A 17460-nucleotide genomic window follows, 5' to 3' on the forward strand; every position below is an offset into this window, starting at 1 on the left:
TTTTTACAAAACAATAAGCATACATGTAGCACAACATTGTTTTCATTGGGTTTATTGAACATACTACAAAAATAGATATTGTTATATAAGTGTATGATCACTTTAGCCTTAGAATAAGCCTTTATGTTCTTAACAAAGGGGCCTTGCCATAATCTGCAGGGGTGTCAAAGTCAAATGACCTGAGGTCCAATGAGCGTCTAATCTGGTCTCCAGAGAAAATAAAGTGTGAAAACACAACCAACGGTGGACAATATGAGCTTAACACTTGTATCACAATGTTTCATCATGGAACAATGTGTACATTAGTATAATGTATAATTTGTGATGCAAAATAAATCTATGAATATCAAAAACAGAGAACTAAATCTACTGTAAACTAACTGTAGCTGTGAGCTTTTATATGTAGCTATATGTAGTTAATATTGTAATTTAATGTTGAAGGCAATACATTTAATAATCTGATAACAACCAAATGTTGTATTATTACTATTAGTAAAAATACTGCTAGCAAACATATTTACTATTAAATCGTGTTTAAACACATGATATTAATTGGTGGGCCGCATGAAATCGATATATATTCTTGTTTTAATTGGTACTTTCATGCTTCAATTTATGTTTTGTCAATTTGTTTTTACCGTCTGCCTTTAATGTTGTATGTCTGTATTGCTTTTATTTTGTTGAGCATTGTGTGTTGTTGTAAAATGAAGAAATAAAGTACATTACGTTACATCAATTAATAATTGAATTGTCGTCACAGCGCTAATGGAAATACTTTGTCGTTGATAATTCTGCCTGTTTGTTCATTTGTTCATTCACGTTTAACTGTTTTCCCAACAAAAATCCTTCTCCACAGTAATCTCACAATGGATATACAGAAATATGTCAGAAGCAGGAAAACAACCAAAAAAACACCAATGACATCTAGGGAGTTGTAAACAAACCAGGACATTTTGACGGATTGTGCTTGCAAATGACGAGCACCTTTATGCCTCATAACATATTCTATCCAAAACACCGCATGGCTCAGTGGATTCAGTGGCTGATCTCTGTGCAGCCTCGAAAGTGTCTGCATGTTTTCCCTGTAAGAAGAGTTGTAAAGAACTGTCACCAGTGCATCTTTAAAAGTGTGTCTGTCCAGCGTGGCAAAGTTCACAGTCACTGCTCCTCCCTTTGCTTTGATTCTGGAGAGATTATCAGGCTGATCAAAACTTATTGGCAACCCAACTACAGGGACTCCATGGTAAATTGCTTCTTGAACTCCATTGGTGCCTCCATGGCTCACAAACACTCTAGTTTTGGGATGTGCTAACAGGTCATTTTGTGGCAACCAGTCGACTAATAATGTGTTATTGCCCAGGCTAACTGGCCTTTGTCCCACGTACCGCCATAGAACCTTCTGAGGCAGCTGCGCAAAGGCTGCAGCTATCTCTTCAGCAATATCTTGAGGAAGCTTTGCCACTAAAGTTCCTAATGTCATCACAATGACCCCATGCTCTTTAGAACTCTGGACAAAATCCTCCAGGTCTGCAGTCAGTGGCTTAGGAGGCTTGCACTGAAATCCACCCATGTAGACAATGTTTGGCATCGTAGGACGGGGAAACTCAAAGACGAAATCGGTCCTCATAAGCCAGATATCCGCTTCCAGGACAAACGATGAGTAATCTACATCAGGACCAAAATACCTCCTGACGACAGGTTCATAGTGAGGATCTGTCATTGATGACATTGTGTACATGCCAATCATATAACTCAAATAATTCTTGACTCTTTGAGGGAAAGTCATCCTATCTGTCAGCTCTGTTGCAGTGAAAGGAACGTACGCCAGAGGAGACGGGGCAATAAGTAAATGAGCCTCTCCTTTGTAGGTCCATCTGACATTATTAACAAGAGGGATTTGGAGCCAGCGTGCTAACATGGATCCTCCACCAATGCCAGGGTCAGTCAAAACCACGTCGTATTTGGCATCTTGTAAGGAACGCATCAGGTTTTTATCTTCAAACATCTCAATGAGCATTTCACTCACTCGCTTATGGAGGTCAGTCATCTGGTTCACAACCAACTGCCTCATCTGCAGACGTTTCCAGATGTTAGACCATGGATACGAAGATGAAGCCCGCAGCTGGATCTCCAGCTGTCGAGGAAAAAACTTTCCAAAGTTTTCCTCAAAGCCTGCTTTGCACGGAAGTGTGACAGACGTGTACAAAGGAGACTTTTCGCTGATGTACCAGCTATCTGACGGTCGAATCACAGTGACCTGGTGTCCTTTGGCATGAAGCTCCTCTACGAGTACTTTCATGTTTACCCAGTGGCTTCCATCCAGTGGGAACACAAGTATTTTCCCCGCAGATACGCTGGATATTTGACCCACCAGTAAGGTAAAGGTGAGCAGAGATAAAGGAGGCACCTTCATGCTGACGTCCCTCAGACCTTAAAAACAAAAACACATCAGCGCATGTTTCAGTGTTTACAAGAACTATAATATTTCATGCAGTGGTGAAAGGAAATAAACACATTTACTCAGTTTGGTCAGATTTAAACTTGGTTCTTCAGTAGCCTATTTCTCTTTGATGCGACTTTGTATTTTTCTATCTCACTTAACCTCTGAGACAGTGACTACTTTACAGTGGAACATTTTAAATAATAAAATGTTGAAGAGCAAACCAGTCATTAGATGCCAATGTCACATTTTAGATGAAATTTTGCCGCAGAACAAATACTTTTACATCTAGTACTTCAACATAATATCACTAAAGACTTCTTGAAGACTCCTACATTAAGAAAGAGTGGTTTGAAAGCATTTATTTTCTCATGATTGAGTGTGTAGAACCCAATATATGGCTATTAATGACATATTTCATAACTGTTTTTAGTTTGAGCGTTTGTACGAAAGCTTTTTATCTTGAGTAATATGAACACTTACCCAAAGCCACTGGTACAGGAGAAGCAATCCTACGTAAATGTGTGACCTCAGTTGTTGCAACTGTTTATATGCATCAAGTACATGCAGGTATGTAAGGAGTAATGTCCTCTCTGGGCTTATAGAAACTCTGGAGTCCAGAGTCCTGTTGTATAAAATGTGTGTGCTGCTCATGGCTCTGCTACAAGTGTTCAGGTTATGTTGTAAGCAGATCTTTTGCGCCACCTACTGTCAAATCTGTGCACATAGCTTTGAATGGCTTTTTAAGATCACAGTAACTTGAGGAGATTTTAACCACTTTGTTTGTAGTTTTTTATCCATATTTACACATTCAAAATGAAAAAAAGAGAAAAAACCTTCTCTTTCAATGTTTCAAATTGTTTGTGCATTTATAATATTCATCCATTATATATATATATATATATATATATATATATATATATATATATATATATATATATCCATATGTGAAATAAGATAATGCCATCTTGTCTTCAGAGGTTCTTGATCTATACAGTTACCTCAAAAATATTTAAGATAGTACACATTTACATATATATATATATATATATATATATACATATATGTAATTGCTGATAGCTATAGAAGATAATTTATTTACAACTGTACTTCCGCACGATCTTCTTCTGTGGCCCCTTTAATTTTGGAATGTCCTGCCTGAGGTTATTGGGCTTGCAGAATCAGTCACCTCATTAAATAATTTCTTAAAACCAATTGTATCGGCTCCAGCCCCTTTGTTTTCCTTCTCAGGCTTGCTTTTATTGATGGTGATGTCATTGTTTTTGGTTGTTTTAATCACCGTTGTCCATTTAAAGGTACAGTGAGTAACATTTAGGACAGTTTAAAGGCAGAAATGGAATATACTACCAATAAGTATGTTTGTGTAAGAGAATAATTGCTTTGAAATAAAAATTGTTCTGCTATCGTAGGAATAGAATAATAATCCTTTCATAGTAGTTTAGGGAAAGGGCCTCGCTTTATGGAGGGCGCCATCTTGCGCCACCATTTTTCTACACCATCTGACAAACAAAGCAGCCAAGAGGTGCACTTTAAAGCAAAGCTTGCTAATGCCAACAAAGGAGAACAATATCCTTTCCAGTACAGAAGGCCACCATAGCTCCCTGATACCCTGATCCACTCGTGTGTACAGTGCCGAACCTGGCAGTGTCTGGACGAGAAATGCGGAAGACATTGGCATAACTTTGGCCTCATCTCTCGACACAGTGTCTTGTCCTTTGATGACTTTGAACGGTTGTAGTGAAACACGGTCAGCATTTAAACTATTGTTTTCCTGTTTTCTTTATTACTAGTACAGTGCCCAGATGTCAGGCTTCAACTGACTCAGCATCATGGCACTTTGCCTTGCCTATGCGCTCTCTATTGCCAGGAGCCAGGACTGTGTTTAGGCATGTGAATGTGGCTCCTTTAACGATAGATGTGTTGCTTTTCCACCATACTGCACACTCTGGGGCCCTTGGTAAGTCACCTGCCAAACGATGCATTAAACCGTTGGTTCTCAAAGTGCGGCACGCGGGCCAATGGCGACCCGCAGAAACATTACTGGCAGCCCCGCAATGAATTACAGTTGATAGTTTTAATCCAGGAGCTACTAAGCTTGTTAAATGTTTATTGGACATTACTGGATACAGACCAATAAGTGTAGTGTAAACTGAAGAACTGCAATCTGGTCATTAAAATTATTACAAATGGGATTTCTTTCTGTTTTTTTCCTTTGGCGGCCCTCAGTCCAATGTTGGGTTCCTAAATTGGCCCTCGGGTATCAAACCTTCGAGAACCCCTGTGTTAAACAGTTCAGATAAAAGGCAAAGACTTCAGCTTTAAAAAACCTGCCAATAAACACACACATACTGCTTTATTATCTGTGATGACACATTTTACATAAAAGGAATTAAAAAAAAGCTACCTTTCCTTTGTTCAAAAATATTCCGTCGTCTCCTAAACTGTAGCAGCAAAACATCAAAACAATACTTAAAATACTGAAATATTTGACTAATTTACTTTTTCTGTAACTTTACTCCATTGAAAATGAACGGCGAGGACAGAGAGAGGAGAACGAGGCAGGGTGGCGTTTTAGAAGGTGGATCAATGGTAACGGCGTGAGTTGATCGGTCCATTCATCTTAAAACGGTGTTTATGAACAGAGTAATAATAATAACGTTATCAGATCACAGTCGCGCTGTTGTCTTCATCACTGACAGTGTGCGAGTCTTTGGTGCGTATGTGTGCGCAGCACTGCTCCAACCCTCCACCAACCCTCCACCCCTCCAGCCCCTTTGTTTTCCTTCTCACGCTAACGTGCGAGATCCGTACACAGACTCGACTGCGCGGTCGCACTCCGCCCCGACTTACCCTCAGCGAGCCGCGGCCTGGTGGTTTTGAGATGAGCTGAAGATGTCGGTGTCCGGGCTCAAGGCCGAACTGAAGTTTCTGGAGTCAATCTTTGACCCGAACCACGAGCGATTCCGAATCATAGACTGGAAACCAGACGAACTCAGCTGCCAGTTCAACGTCACGGGAGAGAAGCTGCTGATCATTCACTGCAACATCACGGTGAGTCCAGCGGCGGCGGCGGCGGCGGCGGCAGCAGAGGCAGCGGCAGCGGCAGAGGCCGGTAGCAAACCCAGCAGGAGCAGCCGCCGACTATCCCCTGAAACCAAACCGTTCCGCGGAAGCTTCTGTGTTTACTCACCAACTCCCGAATAAAGTGTTCGCTCTTCATTTCACTCCGTAGAAGCCACTTGTGTGTATGAAAAGAACAGCACAGTTTAATCTACTCTGAAAATAACACCAACATGTCGATTAATTCACGACGATGCGATAGCTTCTATGCTAGCAGCCTCTCCGCTGAAAGTAACGTTAGCATGTTAGCCAAAATAACTGCGTTTCACTTCATAGTACTGCGGCGTCTAACTTTCTGACTACACAACATTATCCACTTTAAACTTAAACGTTATTTCGCACATAAACGCGCCGAAATTGCCGGTATTAGTGCTGTGAACTTGGATAGTTTTGTATCAAAATGCCCAAAATATACCGCGGAATACGCCGTGTTATCGTTTTTAACCCTAAACACACGCAGTTTAACGGAACACAAAATGTCACTGTGTTCGCTCTGAATTTTCACTAAATAGACGGAACCATCTGACGGATGTTTTTGGAATATGTTTGATTTATTATTGAGTATATTATTATTATTATTGTGTCATGCATAGAAAACATGTCCAGTCCAACCGGGCTTGTGATGCACCAATATTTGCAGACATGGCCAAGAAAGCCATAGTAAAACATAACATAATATATTAATATATAATACTAAAAACCGAACCTTCCTGACGTTTTTCCCCAGGCTTTTAACTTATAGGCATTAAACAACCAGTCCATTCTCTCATCGTCACTGCACCAACATTTCCGGATTTTAAAGACATTTAAATCAGTACAAGTATTCAGTAAGTGTTATGCATTCTCAGTTTCACATAATTCGTATAATTCATAAAACTAAGATTTCTTTCTGATTTTTTTCTTAAACCTGCAAAATGTCAGGTCGATTAAAGACCCCAGACTTTGATACGTTTGCTATAATTTCATTATAAGAAGAGTTCCTGTGGCATGGATGTAATTTATATACTGCAATTCGACCTCTTCAAAAAAGGCTTTAATCAATATATCCATGCTATCGAGGTCCCAGAACACATAAAGAACAATACCATTTTGTCACGTGGGAAGGAGGCATCGCTGTAATCAAGTTGGTTTTGCTTGCTTATCCTTTTAAATTGGCTTATAGTGTGAACTGAGCTAGTATTGATCATGTACACATAACATCACATGGGCCAAGAAGAGTTGTATGCATTTCAACACCAGGCTCTTTGAATCAGGTCATATACATCATTAGTGACTGAGCTTTAACGTAAACAAATACTCTTGATGTGATGGACACTACTGTAGAAAATGCATTAATTAAATTACAGTATGTACGCTATAGTGATCAATGCTCTTTACAATATCCTGTTCACTCGACACCGTTTCCAATATCACCTGCTGCAAAATAGGTCAAGGAAAAGCAGAATTTCCCCGAGTGGGGTTGCACTTGTATGTTTCAGGTGGCACAGACCCTCTCAACACCCTGATGAGGGATGGGACAATTTAAGATATTAGTGCTCAAAAAAAGTGCTCATGATAATAATCTTTCAATATTAGCACAATAATCGAGCTGGATCTATGGAGCGTACGTGTTCAAGCGTTCAGGGGCCTTCTTGGTTTTTTGTAACACTACTATTGAAGCATATTGATATTGACAAAATGAAGCGTATGTATAGAAGGCTCTTTTTCACATGCCTAATCCTCACCTCTGAGCACAAACACACACAGCAGAGTATATTCAGCATCACAATCCTCCCGCTAGAAAATAAGCGATGAAGAAAAAGAGGTTTTATTTTCTCCCTGCTCTGCCCTTGTTGGTGTAGTTACTTACTAGATCTTGTTTAAACAACACCATCTGGCAAAGCCAGGCGTAGGAAGAGCATGGAGCTCCACTGATTTGGCACATTGGTGAAAAACTGAATGGTGATGGATCCTGAAAAGATGTAGATTTTAAGAGCCACGAACAAATGTTTTCCTTGTGGAGTAATTTGCTGATTGTTGTCTAAATTATTTGCTCGGGCTATAAAATGTCAGAAAATATCCAACAGCCTGTTATAGTTTACCACAGCACATTGGACAGATGATGACCAACATCATCCGTCTTGTTTTGCAGTTAACAATCACAAAAAGATATTCCCTTTTTTAAGGATGTAAAAACAAAAGATAATGTTTTATTGCTCGAAATGAGACTCAAATGATAAGTTGACGACATGGTGACATGCTAAATCCCAAGTTTCGGCAGCTTATTTTTCCATTCATGTGGTATGTTTGATTTTTAGAAACCTGTCAACATCTTAAGTCATAGTGATGATTAAGAAAATCCAGTTCTTGAAGATGTGTTGACACATTTCCAGCACACAGAAATGTCTAAACATCAATGAAACGGATTTGTCATATCAGCCAAAGTACAACATTTAGAGTTAGTGAAAAAATGATTCAAGTGATATCCAGCTAAGCTTTGAAACCCTCACAGTCCTACAACGGTCCTTAATTTAATTCTCAGCTCATTTACAGGTCTGATCATAGCCTTGTTTCCGGTTTTGACCATCGTGGACCATGAACGCAGCATCAAACATCCTCTCTCTAATCCACTAAACATCACGTTACTGTTTAAATGTGTCCAGTATTGTGTTTTTTTGCAGCTGGTCATGAGCTGCCACTGCAGCTATTATTACTGGTAACAGTACATGACACAACTTAATCAAACAATACTGGACTTTACCATGTGCTAAAATTCCAAATTGCCTCTTGAGTTGTTAGTCATACGAACTGAATTCCACAACATGATTTAACAACTGCATAAATATCTCACTGACGGTTTAGTGCCTCACTCAGCCACTTGCTAGAGATACTATCTCATCTCTGCAGCTGATTGTAGACAAATCATTTTGTTCCGTCAGGCTGTGTGGGCCAAGACATTTGGTGTGGAATTGTTTATGGCTTTGGAAGAAACTTTGACATTTTATGTAGATGAGGTTGGCTGTTAAAAATTTCTTCTTCTCTCTGTTGTGGCAGGAATCGTATCCCTCAACACCTCCGATATGGTTTGTTGACTCTGATGATCCCAGTTTGGCCGAAGTGTTGGAGCGCTTAGATGATGTGAGGAAAGGCAGCACATTGGTAAGTTGACTGAGGAGGTGGATCCAAGCAATTAACCCAACACTAAGTGATCACAAAAACAAAGTAATCGAAACAAATGGAGGATTTTATTGAATGTAAGTGTGTATTTTAATTTTGTATTTAAAAAAAAAATTCCCTTGTTGGATTTAAACTTTTCCCTTAGGGTTAAATGTGCAATGAAACTTCATGTAGCCCAAGAGGAGCGTTAGTGGTAGAAGTTAAAGAGAACATTGATTTTCATTACAAAGAAATCCTCCTCAACTACAACTGCACAGTCATTGTTTAGTAGTTTAGGATTGCCCAGCCCTTACTTCCTACAGCAGCACATAGTATAGTAGTGGAAGATATCACATCATTTTTATCCATCTTAAGAGTCTAAGTTCTGCATGCGTACACAGCGTTTTAAAGATCTACCCTCAGATTTCTACTGACATTCAGGTCCGTATGCTGTGGACTTTAACAACAGCCTCCAGTTGTGTTTCTTGAAGCAGTTCATGGTGAATGCTTAGGTCTGCTTTGCATAATAATCCTGTTGTAGAATAAGATTCCAGGCTCAAGTTCAATTTCAGTTCCTTGACTGACACAGGATGTTTGCACACAGACTTTGCTGCTGCTGTTTAGTGGAATCCACTCTGTTGCCTCTGGCTGCCACACAGCCCTGGAGGATTTTTAGCATCTACACTACAATGAGTAACACTTGGCTGAGCGGTTATTCCATATTGACTGGATTTTGCACGTCACAATTGTTCCTTTTCTTACTGATAAATATGATTGAATGGCCCCTTAATTGTCAAGACACACTTAATAATGTAGGTATTAAGTTGTATTCCATTTTATGGCAGAACAGCTGTATTGGCTTGCATATGACGAAACAGGTGTACCTGATAAGTGGAAACATGGAAGGGTTGTTATTTGGCAGGTTGGTTTCTAACTCCATGACATTTGATTTCAGCTCCTTCAGCAGCTAAAGCGGCTTATCTGTGATCTGTGTCGACTTTACAACCTGCCGCAGCATCCAGATGTAGAAATGCTCGACCAGCCTCTTCCTGCCGGTCCAATTAACCAGGATCGAAAGGTGAGCTATTAATAGGATTCATTTATTTATGTGCCTTGTTTGTCAAACTCTCACATCGGCTTACTCGCAATTACGATTTCCTCTCTACAGCATGGGCTATCTGATGAGGTGACATCAGAAGAGGAAGAGGAGGAGGAAATGGGAGAGGTATCTATATGTAGTTTGGTGGAGAGTATCGTTGATCATGTGTTTTACGTGCTTTTTCTAAACATAATGATCACACCATGACAGCAGGACGTAGACTTGGACCAAGACCTCGACCATTATGACATGAAAGAGGAGGAGCCGGTAGATGGAAAGAAGTCCGAAGATGATGGCATTGAAAAGGAAAACCTGGCCATCTTGGAGAAGATTCGTAAAAACCAGAGACAGGACCACTTGAATGTAAGTGACGTAAAAACGGTTAATGTTTATCTTTGGCGTTGGTGGCAGAGAAGAATGAAGTGAAGGAGCAGCTTTAGCCTGTAAATGTATGTAACGTCCACCCGTTTTTGTGCAACAGCCTCCATATTATGTAGACCTACACGTCAGGAAGTAAAGTAAATTCAATATTTCCAGGCTGCTGAAGTGATAAATATCAATTTAGTGCAGCTTTGTATTGTTCATTCACGGAGACCAAACACGTTTTTTTTCTTGGTGGCATCCAAAATATTACAAACTTGAAACTGAGATAACAGGATTGATTATGCAGCATTAATACCATAGCTTTAAATACATCTATTAGCTCTAGTAACATTAATCAATTTCCTGCTTCATTAATCCCGTTTTTATTCACTGAAGGCTACAAGAGGAGGTTGGTCAGTGTTTGAGTTTGTTTTTCCAACTTATAACAGAGTCTTGTTTGTGGAGAAGAAGCATTCTCATCTCATCATTGCAGCCACAAACACCACTAGAATGTAGTTTTTGAAATCATCTGCAGTTGTAATCCAAACCCTACGTTCTGATTGTCCTTCCATACGGTCAAAGAGTCCGACTCTCTCCTCAGCATCTCTGGTTGCCCTGATTTAGTCGCTTCCACCTCTCCACAGCCCTGTATATAGGACTGTATATATCACGTATCATCTATAGGATCTGTGTATATGTACAATATCTTCCCAATTGCCCGGGTGTTGTTCATGTGTGTGTGTGATGAACCTTAGTGCTTTGTGTTGCAGGGTGCCGTCTCTGGCTCGGTCCAAGCCTCTGATCGCCTAATGAAGGAACTCAGGGAGATTTACAGATCACAGAGTTACAAGACAGGTGGGGACACACTTCATCTGTGGCTGCTCGCCCTTAAATGTTTTTTAGTCCCAATCAACAGGTTGAAGTTAATTTCTGTGCTTTTTGTCGTTCACCTCGCAGGTATTTATTCAGTCGAACTAGTCAGCGACAGCCTTTATGAATGGCACGTCAAGCTAAGGACGTAAGTTTTCACACTCGGTCGCTTTCAAGGTTTTTCAGCTGAATAATTAATGTTTGTTTTGATGAAATTTTAATTTGCCTTTCTTCATTCCAGGGTAGACCCAGATAGTCCATTGCACAGTGACTTGCAGGTCTTAAAAGAAAAGGAAGGAGTGGACTACATTCTGCTCAATTTCTCATATAAAGTGAGTCCCCTTATATTATTTGATATATATTGTTTTTTTAAAGAGATTTCTTGACACTTCATTTCGTTCTTTCTTCATATTGTAGGATAATTTTCCTTTCGATCCACCATTTGTACGGGTTGTGTCACCTGTGCTCTCCGGAGGGTGAGTATGTTTTGTCATTAGAGAAACTTAATTTTCACCAAAACAAAAAATGAATTACTGACTCATTTGCTTCAGATGACACTGTTTAACATCATTATCTTGTGTTTGCAGCAGTTTCTGATCTGTTGATTCTGGGCTTTTCTTGTTAAAGTGGAGCATGTTGAATACTGTTGTTAAATTGCAGTTGGATTTTATTACATTGTATGTTAACTAGTGCAGTCGTGCAGGAAATGTGGTTTGGTTGTAAATGATCTCTGTCACTAAAGTATTACCTGTATATCAAAACAATTAGGCAATTTATCTTATGTCGAATAAAAAAGTACTTTTCCAGTTTCAAATCATACACATTCTTGAAGGGATTATTTCAATGAAATGTTTACAGGCCAGTCCTAATGATGTTATGCCTTTTATTTTTAGTTATGTTCTAGGAGGAGGGGCCTTGTGCATGGAACTTCTTACGAAACAGGTATATATATATATATACATATATATATACATATATATATATAAAGATTATGACTTTTGGTGAATTTATGTGAAGTGGCTAAATGTCTTTTTGTGTGTGTTTTTCTCAGGGCTGGAGCAGTGCCTATTCCATAGAATCTGTCATTATGCAGATAAATGCCACTCTGGTCAAAGGAAAGGCCAGAGTGATGTTCGGAGCCAATAAGGTAAGTGATGTTGCTGAATATGTCATTCGACTGCTTTTAGTACATTATAAAGAAAGGTCGGACTTGTTAAACATTTCAATAATAAACATTTATTCCAATTCAATTTGGATCCCAGGATCAATGTTATATTTGGTTTGCTCATTGGGGCTAATGTCAGCACTACTAACACTTGTAGCCTTCTTTTCATGCAGTTTTACGCCTGTGTTTGGTTCCACGTTGCTACAGTATAGTATAGCACACAACCATATTTTTATTTTCCATGCTGGTTTTCTCCTGTAGATCTTTTGTATGAGCAACTGTGTGGAGCAACTGTGGCAGGAAGGTTTCACTGTGTTTGTAATTCAGCTGAATCAGAGGCTATATAAAATACAAATAAAAAGGACGCCTTGTGACTCGGTTAAATCAGAGATTAAATTATCTGAGATCAGCAGTCATCTGACATCATAAATGTTTTTGACTTCATCCTATAACCGAGAGCACTTACACATCACAATGAAAACATGTAAAATAAACAAAACATGCACATTAATAAGCATTGGAATCTCTACCTGATGTGAAGTTATCGCTGCATGAGCAGAATCTATTGTCTGTGGATTGTCTTTGCTCTATCTTCTGTAGCTTTAAAGGGACAATGTGTAGTATTTATGGGTTTATATGACCCAAAATCCACTCTTTTATACATATTATGTGCTCCTGCATTGTCTAGTCGCTGTATAATAGTTGTGGTTCATTTTCGTAGTGTTTCAAAAAGTCATTTAAAATAACATGGTCGCGGGCCGCGGTTGAATAGCCACTGTTAGCAGCGAGACGCCATGTTTCTACAGGAGCCTGTAAGGACAAACGCGAGAGAACAAAACAAGCGTCTCTTTACTTGTAGCTGAAGTCCCGCCTCCTCTCTCTCCGCTTCGTCTGCTACGGCCGCGGTAGCTCCGCCCTCTCCCTCGCCTCACGAACCTCATCTGCTGACACGGAGAAAGACGACGAGGACGACATTTGACCAGCTGAGGATACTGTAGCGCTCAGGGAAGGGAGGGGGTGAGCAGAGGAGCAGTTCTTTGTTGTAAATTTCAACCTCTCCTCTAGATGGCACTATAAACTACTTATTTCCCCTTTAAGTGCTTTTAATGGCAGGGATCCATCCTTGCCATCTTTAGGGATCTTCAATGATCCATTAATATGTTCTGTTAGCCTGGCCCTGACCACACAACAGCTATCCATCTTCATTTCTATGTATACACCCGGCAAAGAGATGAGAAGCGCGCTATTTTGCCTGGTATATATGCTGCAATTTATTCACATCTACAGTGCCACTTCCTGCCAAATGGTGGGGTTGTATCATGTCAGCTACCAGAGCTCTATTGGAGAGAAGCATGTGTTTTATGCACTTATTGGACCGCAGTAGAAAAGCATCAGGAAGAGACGAGGAATGACTTGAAGATGGCCGCCATAAATTTGACTGAGGAACGTTTACAGAGCGTTGTTTCTTTTTCAGAACCAGTACAATCTTGCCAGAGCACAACAGTCCTACAAATCCCTTGTGCAGATTCACGAAAAGAACGGTGAGTGTTTCTACAGTTTCGCAAATTTGATTTACTGTTCCTATTTGACTGTGACTCAGTCCATATTCCCTCTGTGTGTTTCCACAGGCTGGTACACACCACCTAAAGAGGATGGGTAAGGAGCTACTACCACTATGCACAGGAAACGTGTCTCTGGGTCAGAGTATCTTGTTTTCTTTGGAATATTCCCCCCCCCCCCCCCCCCGCCTCCTCTGACTTAACTTGGAATATATCGTCTTTCTCACGGAAACCACCTCCCTGTCTCATCTGACAAGTATTCCTTTGCCCCGCTGCAGGAAAAAAAAAGACTTAACTCTGGTGTCACTTTGCTTCTCCCCTCAGTGTTTTAGTGAGGCGGATGTTGTGAGGGTATCACTAGTCCTGTTTTTTTTTCTAAATTGCTCATTTGTCTTTAACAATCCTTTCTCCCTTTAAATGTGTAGAGATGCTTTTTTCTTTTTGCTGCTTTGACAAACTGGGATTAGCAAACAGTCAGTTACACCTCGTTAAATTGAGTTTTAAAAGAAGCGTCGCACAGAACCCGCTGAAGTGGCACCTCACTGCACCTGCTTTTTGTTTTTTTGTTTTTTTTGAAAATTAAGTGGTACATAACAGCAGAAATATTACTTGGCCGTTGATTTTTATCAGTTGAGCATCCTAGACAAATAAATGAGCCAATTTTCATCCAGTACTGTGCAAAGGTCTTAGGTTGTTTTTTAGCAGTGCTGCAATAACCATATAGTATAATCATGGATCAATTTATTGAAACACGTCCACAAAATATGGTAAACATGTATGCAGTTTTATGATCATTAAAAGTGTCAGTTATGTTAATGTTATTAGGTAAAACCTGCATTTGTGCTACATGTTGACAAATATCTGCGGTTGTAAAAGGTCTGTGATGCCAGGTTTATTCCAGACTTGCCTGGGCGTTACATCCACATTTTTTAGAAGTTAAACTCATTGACAGTTTGCTAATATTTCAGCCACGTCATACCAATCCAAATGAACAACGATCACAGAATTTGATAGACCTAAAAACAACAGCCCTGAGACTTTTGCACACTACTGTATTTTAGGAGTACATCTCGAAAGTGAGATGATCTACAACTCTGTAATCTTTTTAGCTCTTACCTTTTTAAAAAAAAAAAAAAAATGTGTGAAGTGTACCGGGCCAAGCTGATCCAAAATGCCACTGACGTGTCATGTCGCTGAACAAATCCACACGTGGTTTAAGCGACGCCGGCGGCTGGAGTGGATTTGAAAAACTCAAGCGTACAGTGTATTGTGGAAAGAGGGAGACATTTACACCAGATTAACTATAAGAGGAGCATTATGACGTCACAGTGGAAGTCCGTACAGACTCGGGTTTGAGACTTGAGGACCTGTTTCTGCCTTATTTCTGTCAACACCCACCGAGTGCTCGGTCTGGCTGGTGTCTCACATCTGGATTATTGAGATGATTGTTAAGGTGAAGGGTTAGTTTGAATCTGGAAATGAAGCCCAGCGTGTCACGACGTCGCACAGGGGGTCCTCATCTCGGCCACAGTTGTAAGATAGTTTTCGTTCGAGTCGTCACTTTGTTGAACAGCACGGGGGCGACATTGTTCAGACGTTTCAGCTTTTGCAGCGACTTTCCTTGTGTACACTGATATAATTTACCCCCCTAATCAGTCATGAGGTGAAACTGCCGCCATGTTACGTGACATCTGCAGTTGTATTCACCTCTTTTGCTGCTGCCTTAGTCTTTCTCAGTCAGCAGCTGAACTTCCACCGTTTGCAGGGCTTCCGATGTGTTCAGGTGTCTCACGCTCTCGTTATCTAACAAAAAAGATCATTTGTGGTGTGATAAGAACTGACCTGAAACTCTTTAAAGAGGCTGTACCTTTTAACTTTGACCTCGCAATATACTGCAGTACACCACCAGTACTGCTGCCCCCCCCCCCCCCCCCCACTACAGGACACACTCACTGTATCTATCCGTTTGTTCTTCTGCAATTTCTTTGTTAACACTGTCAGCAAAAAGCACGTTTGAATGGCAACTCAGGTAACAAACAATCCTTCGGAGGGGACTCTGTACATGTACATGTTCATTTATTAATGCTCTCTTCCACTGATGTTTAGAGACACTCTCAAAAATCACATGATGTCAAACAGGAAATATAATCAGCTTTACAATAATAATAATAATAATAATAATAATATTTCTTCTAATTGAAGAGAGGAAGGACATTTGCAGAAATATTCCAGGACTGTAGGAGCATGGTGATCAGTAAATGGCTTCAGTACCAACAGAACCTGTGCTTTTTCTTTTTCCCCCTCAAGCACTGAAATGTATTTAATTTCAGTGGAGGATTTTTGATTATTCCTGATTAAAATGTTTGCACAAACGAGCACATTCTAAGCAAAATATTAAAAAAAAGAAAATCTGGAAACCATTTTTTTGTTCCGTTTCCAGCATACTGCTCAACGTCCTGTTGTTACATGTCTGTGCACCTGAGCACTGAGGAGTTATCAGGTATGATCAAACACTGTCCTCACCTTTAAAAAGGGCCCGTGTTGCTCGGCAGCACAGAAAAGTTGCACCGTAAACTTTCACGTTTGAGAACAATATCCCCTGCTGCAAAGTCCTCCTGTGATCTCCTTCCTCCAAAATGCCAAAACTCTGGTTAGAGGGTATATTAAGACATGATTCAGGTTTGCTCGATGATGCCATGGTAAACTAGACTTGCACGCTTCTCTAACTGAATTTTGCTTTGAAAAGATTCCTTTATCTCGGTTGTGAATTCATTTTTTCTGGCACCAAGAAAACAGAGGTCATTCTGGCACCTTTGGCTCGCTTTGTGTTTCTTTTATGTTTCATTTTCCATTTGAAGAAGTTTTGGCCATGTACAGTAATTTGTAAACTTGCATCAAGTTTATGAATAAAGAATTTTAAGATTATAGCAGTTTTCTGAGCTTCCGCTTTGTTATTTCATCCATCAAATAAACACAACGTTCCACATCGCCTCATTTATCTTATACAGTCAAAAGCTTGAACACACCTTCTCGTCCAGTGGTTCTTCTCATTTGTTTTTATTTTGTACACTGTGGATTAATACTGAAGACATCCAAACTATGAAGGAACACATTGAATTATGTAGGGAACAAAAAAGTGTTAAAACAATCCAGAGTGTTTTATACACTACCGTTCAAAAGTTATTTTTGAAGGAAAATCACTTTTTTTCAATGAATATAACATTAAATGAATCAGAAATACAATCAATCAATCAAGTTTTATTTATATAGCACTTTACAATAGCCAGACGGTACCCAAAGTGCTTTACATAAAATCACTAAAATAATACATAAAAACAATACGTAAAAACAATACGTAAATACAGAAAGGTAAAATAAGTACACCTAAGAGAAGGACTACCCTAGTCAGAGTTAAAAGCCAATCTAAAAAAGTGTGTCTTCAGCTTCGATTTAAATAAATACACTCTATACATTGTTAATGTGGTAAACAACTATTCTATCTGCAAACGTGGTTTTTAATGGAATATGTACATATGTGTATAGAGGCCCCAGTGTTTTAATGGTACATTGTGTTTGCTAATGGCGAAAACCCTTGCAAACCCTTGTGCAAGGGTTTGCAAGGGTTTTCTAATCTTGTCAATGTCTTGACTATATTTTCTATTCATTTTGCAACTCTTTTGATGAATAG

General features: G+C 39.7%; 2 protein-coding genes across 2 annotated transcripts; one reads left to right on the plus strand and one right to left on the minus strand.

Moving 5' to 3' along the window:
• Positions 1-811: 811 nt before the first annotated feature.
• On the minus strand, positions 812-2413 carry LOC310931316 (UDP-glucuronosyltransferase 2A3-like; the record flags this gene model as incomplete). Its single annotated transcript, XM_083894443.1, has 1 exon — positions 812-2413. One exon carries the CDS (start codon positions 2411-2413, stop codon positions 812-814), a length of 1602 nt encoding a protein of 533 aa, XP_083750569.1.
• A 2884-nt stretch (positions 2414-5297) lies between these two features.
• LOC310931269 (ubiquitin-conjugating enzyme E2 Q2-like) lies at positions 5298-16633 on the plus strand. Its single transcript, XM_083894388.1, has 13 exons — positions 5298-5512; positions 8615-8719; positions 9672-9794; positions 9885-9941; positions 10026-10178; positions 10949-11033; positions 11136-11196; positions 11290-11380; positions 11466-11524; positions 11942-11990; positions 12100-12195; positions 13688-13754; positions 13842-16633. The coding sequence occupies exons 1-13, from the start codon at positions 5354-5356 to the stop codon at positions 13871-13873; spliced, it is 1137 nt and encodes a 378-aa protein (XP_083750514.1). The 5' UTR covers positions 5298-5353; the 3' UTR covers positions 13874-16633.
• Positions 16634-17460: the final 827 nt, after the last annotated feature.

Source organism: Microchirus variegatus (genome assembly GCF_963457635.1).
Source record: "Microchirus variegatus genome assembly, chromosome: 8".
NCBI classification, from domain to species: Eukaryota; Metazoa; Chordata; class Actinopteri; order Pleuronectiformes; family Soleidae; genus Microchirus; species Microchirus variegatus.

What these genes read in the sequence shown, in the direction of transcription:
- LOC310931269 (XM_083894388.1), top strand. Translation starts at nt 5,354, where the DNA reads ATGTCGGTGTCCGGGCTCAAGGCCGAACTGAAGTTTCTGGAGTCAATC. An exon ending in TGAGGAAAGGCAGCACATTG is followed by an intron (nt 8,720 to 9,671) that starts GTAAGTTGACTG and finishes ATTTGATTTCAG; the next exon opens with CTCCTTCAGCAGCTAAAGCG. An exon ending in TGATGTTCGGAGCCAATAAG is followed by an intron (nt 12,196 to 13,687) that starts GTAAGTGATGTT and finishes TTTCTTTTTCAG; the next exon opens with AACCAGTACAATCTTGCCAG.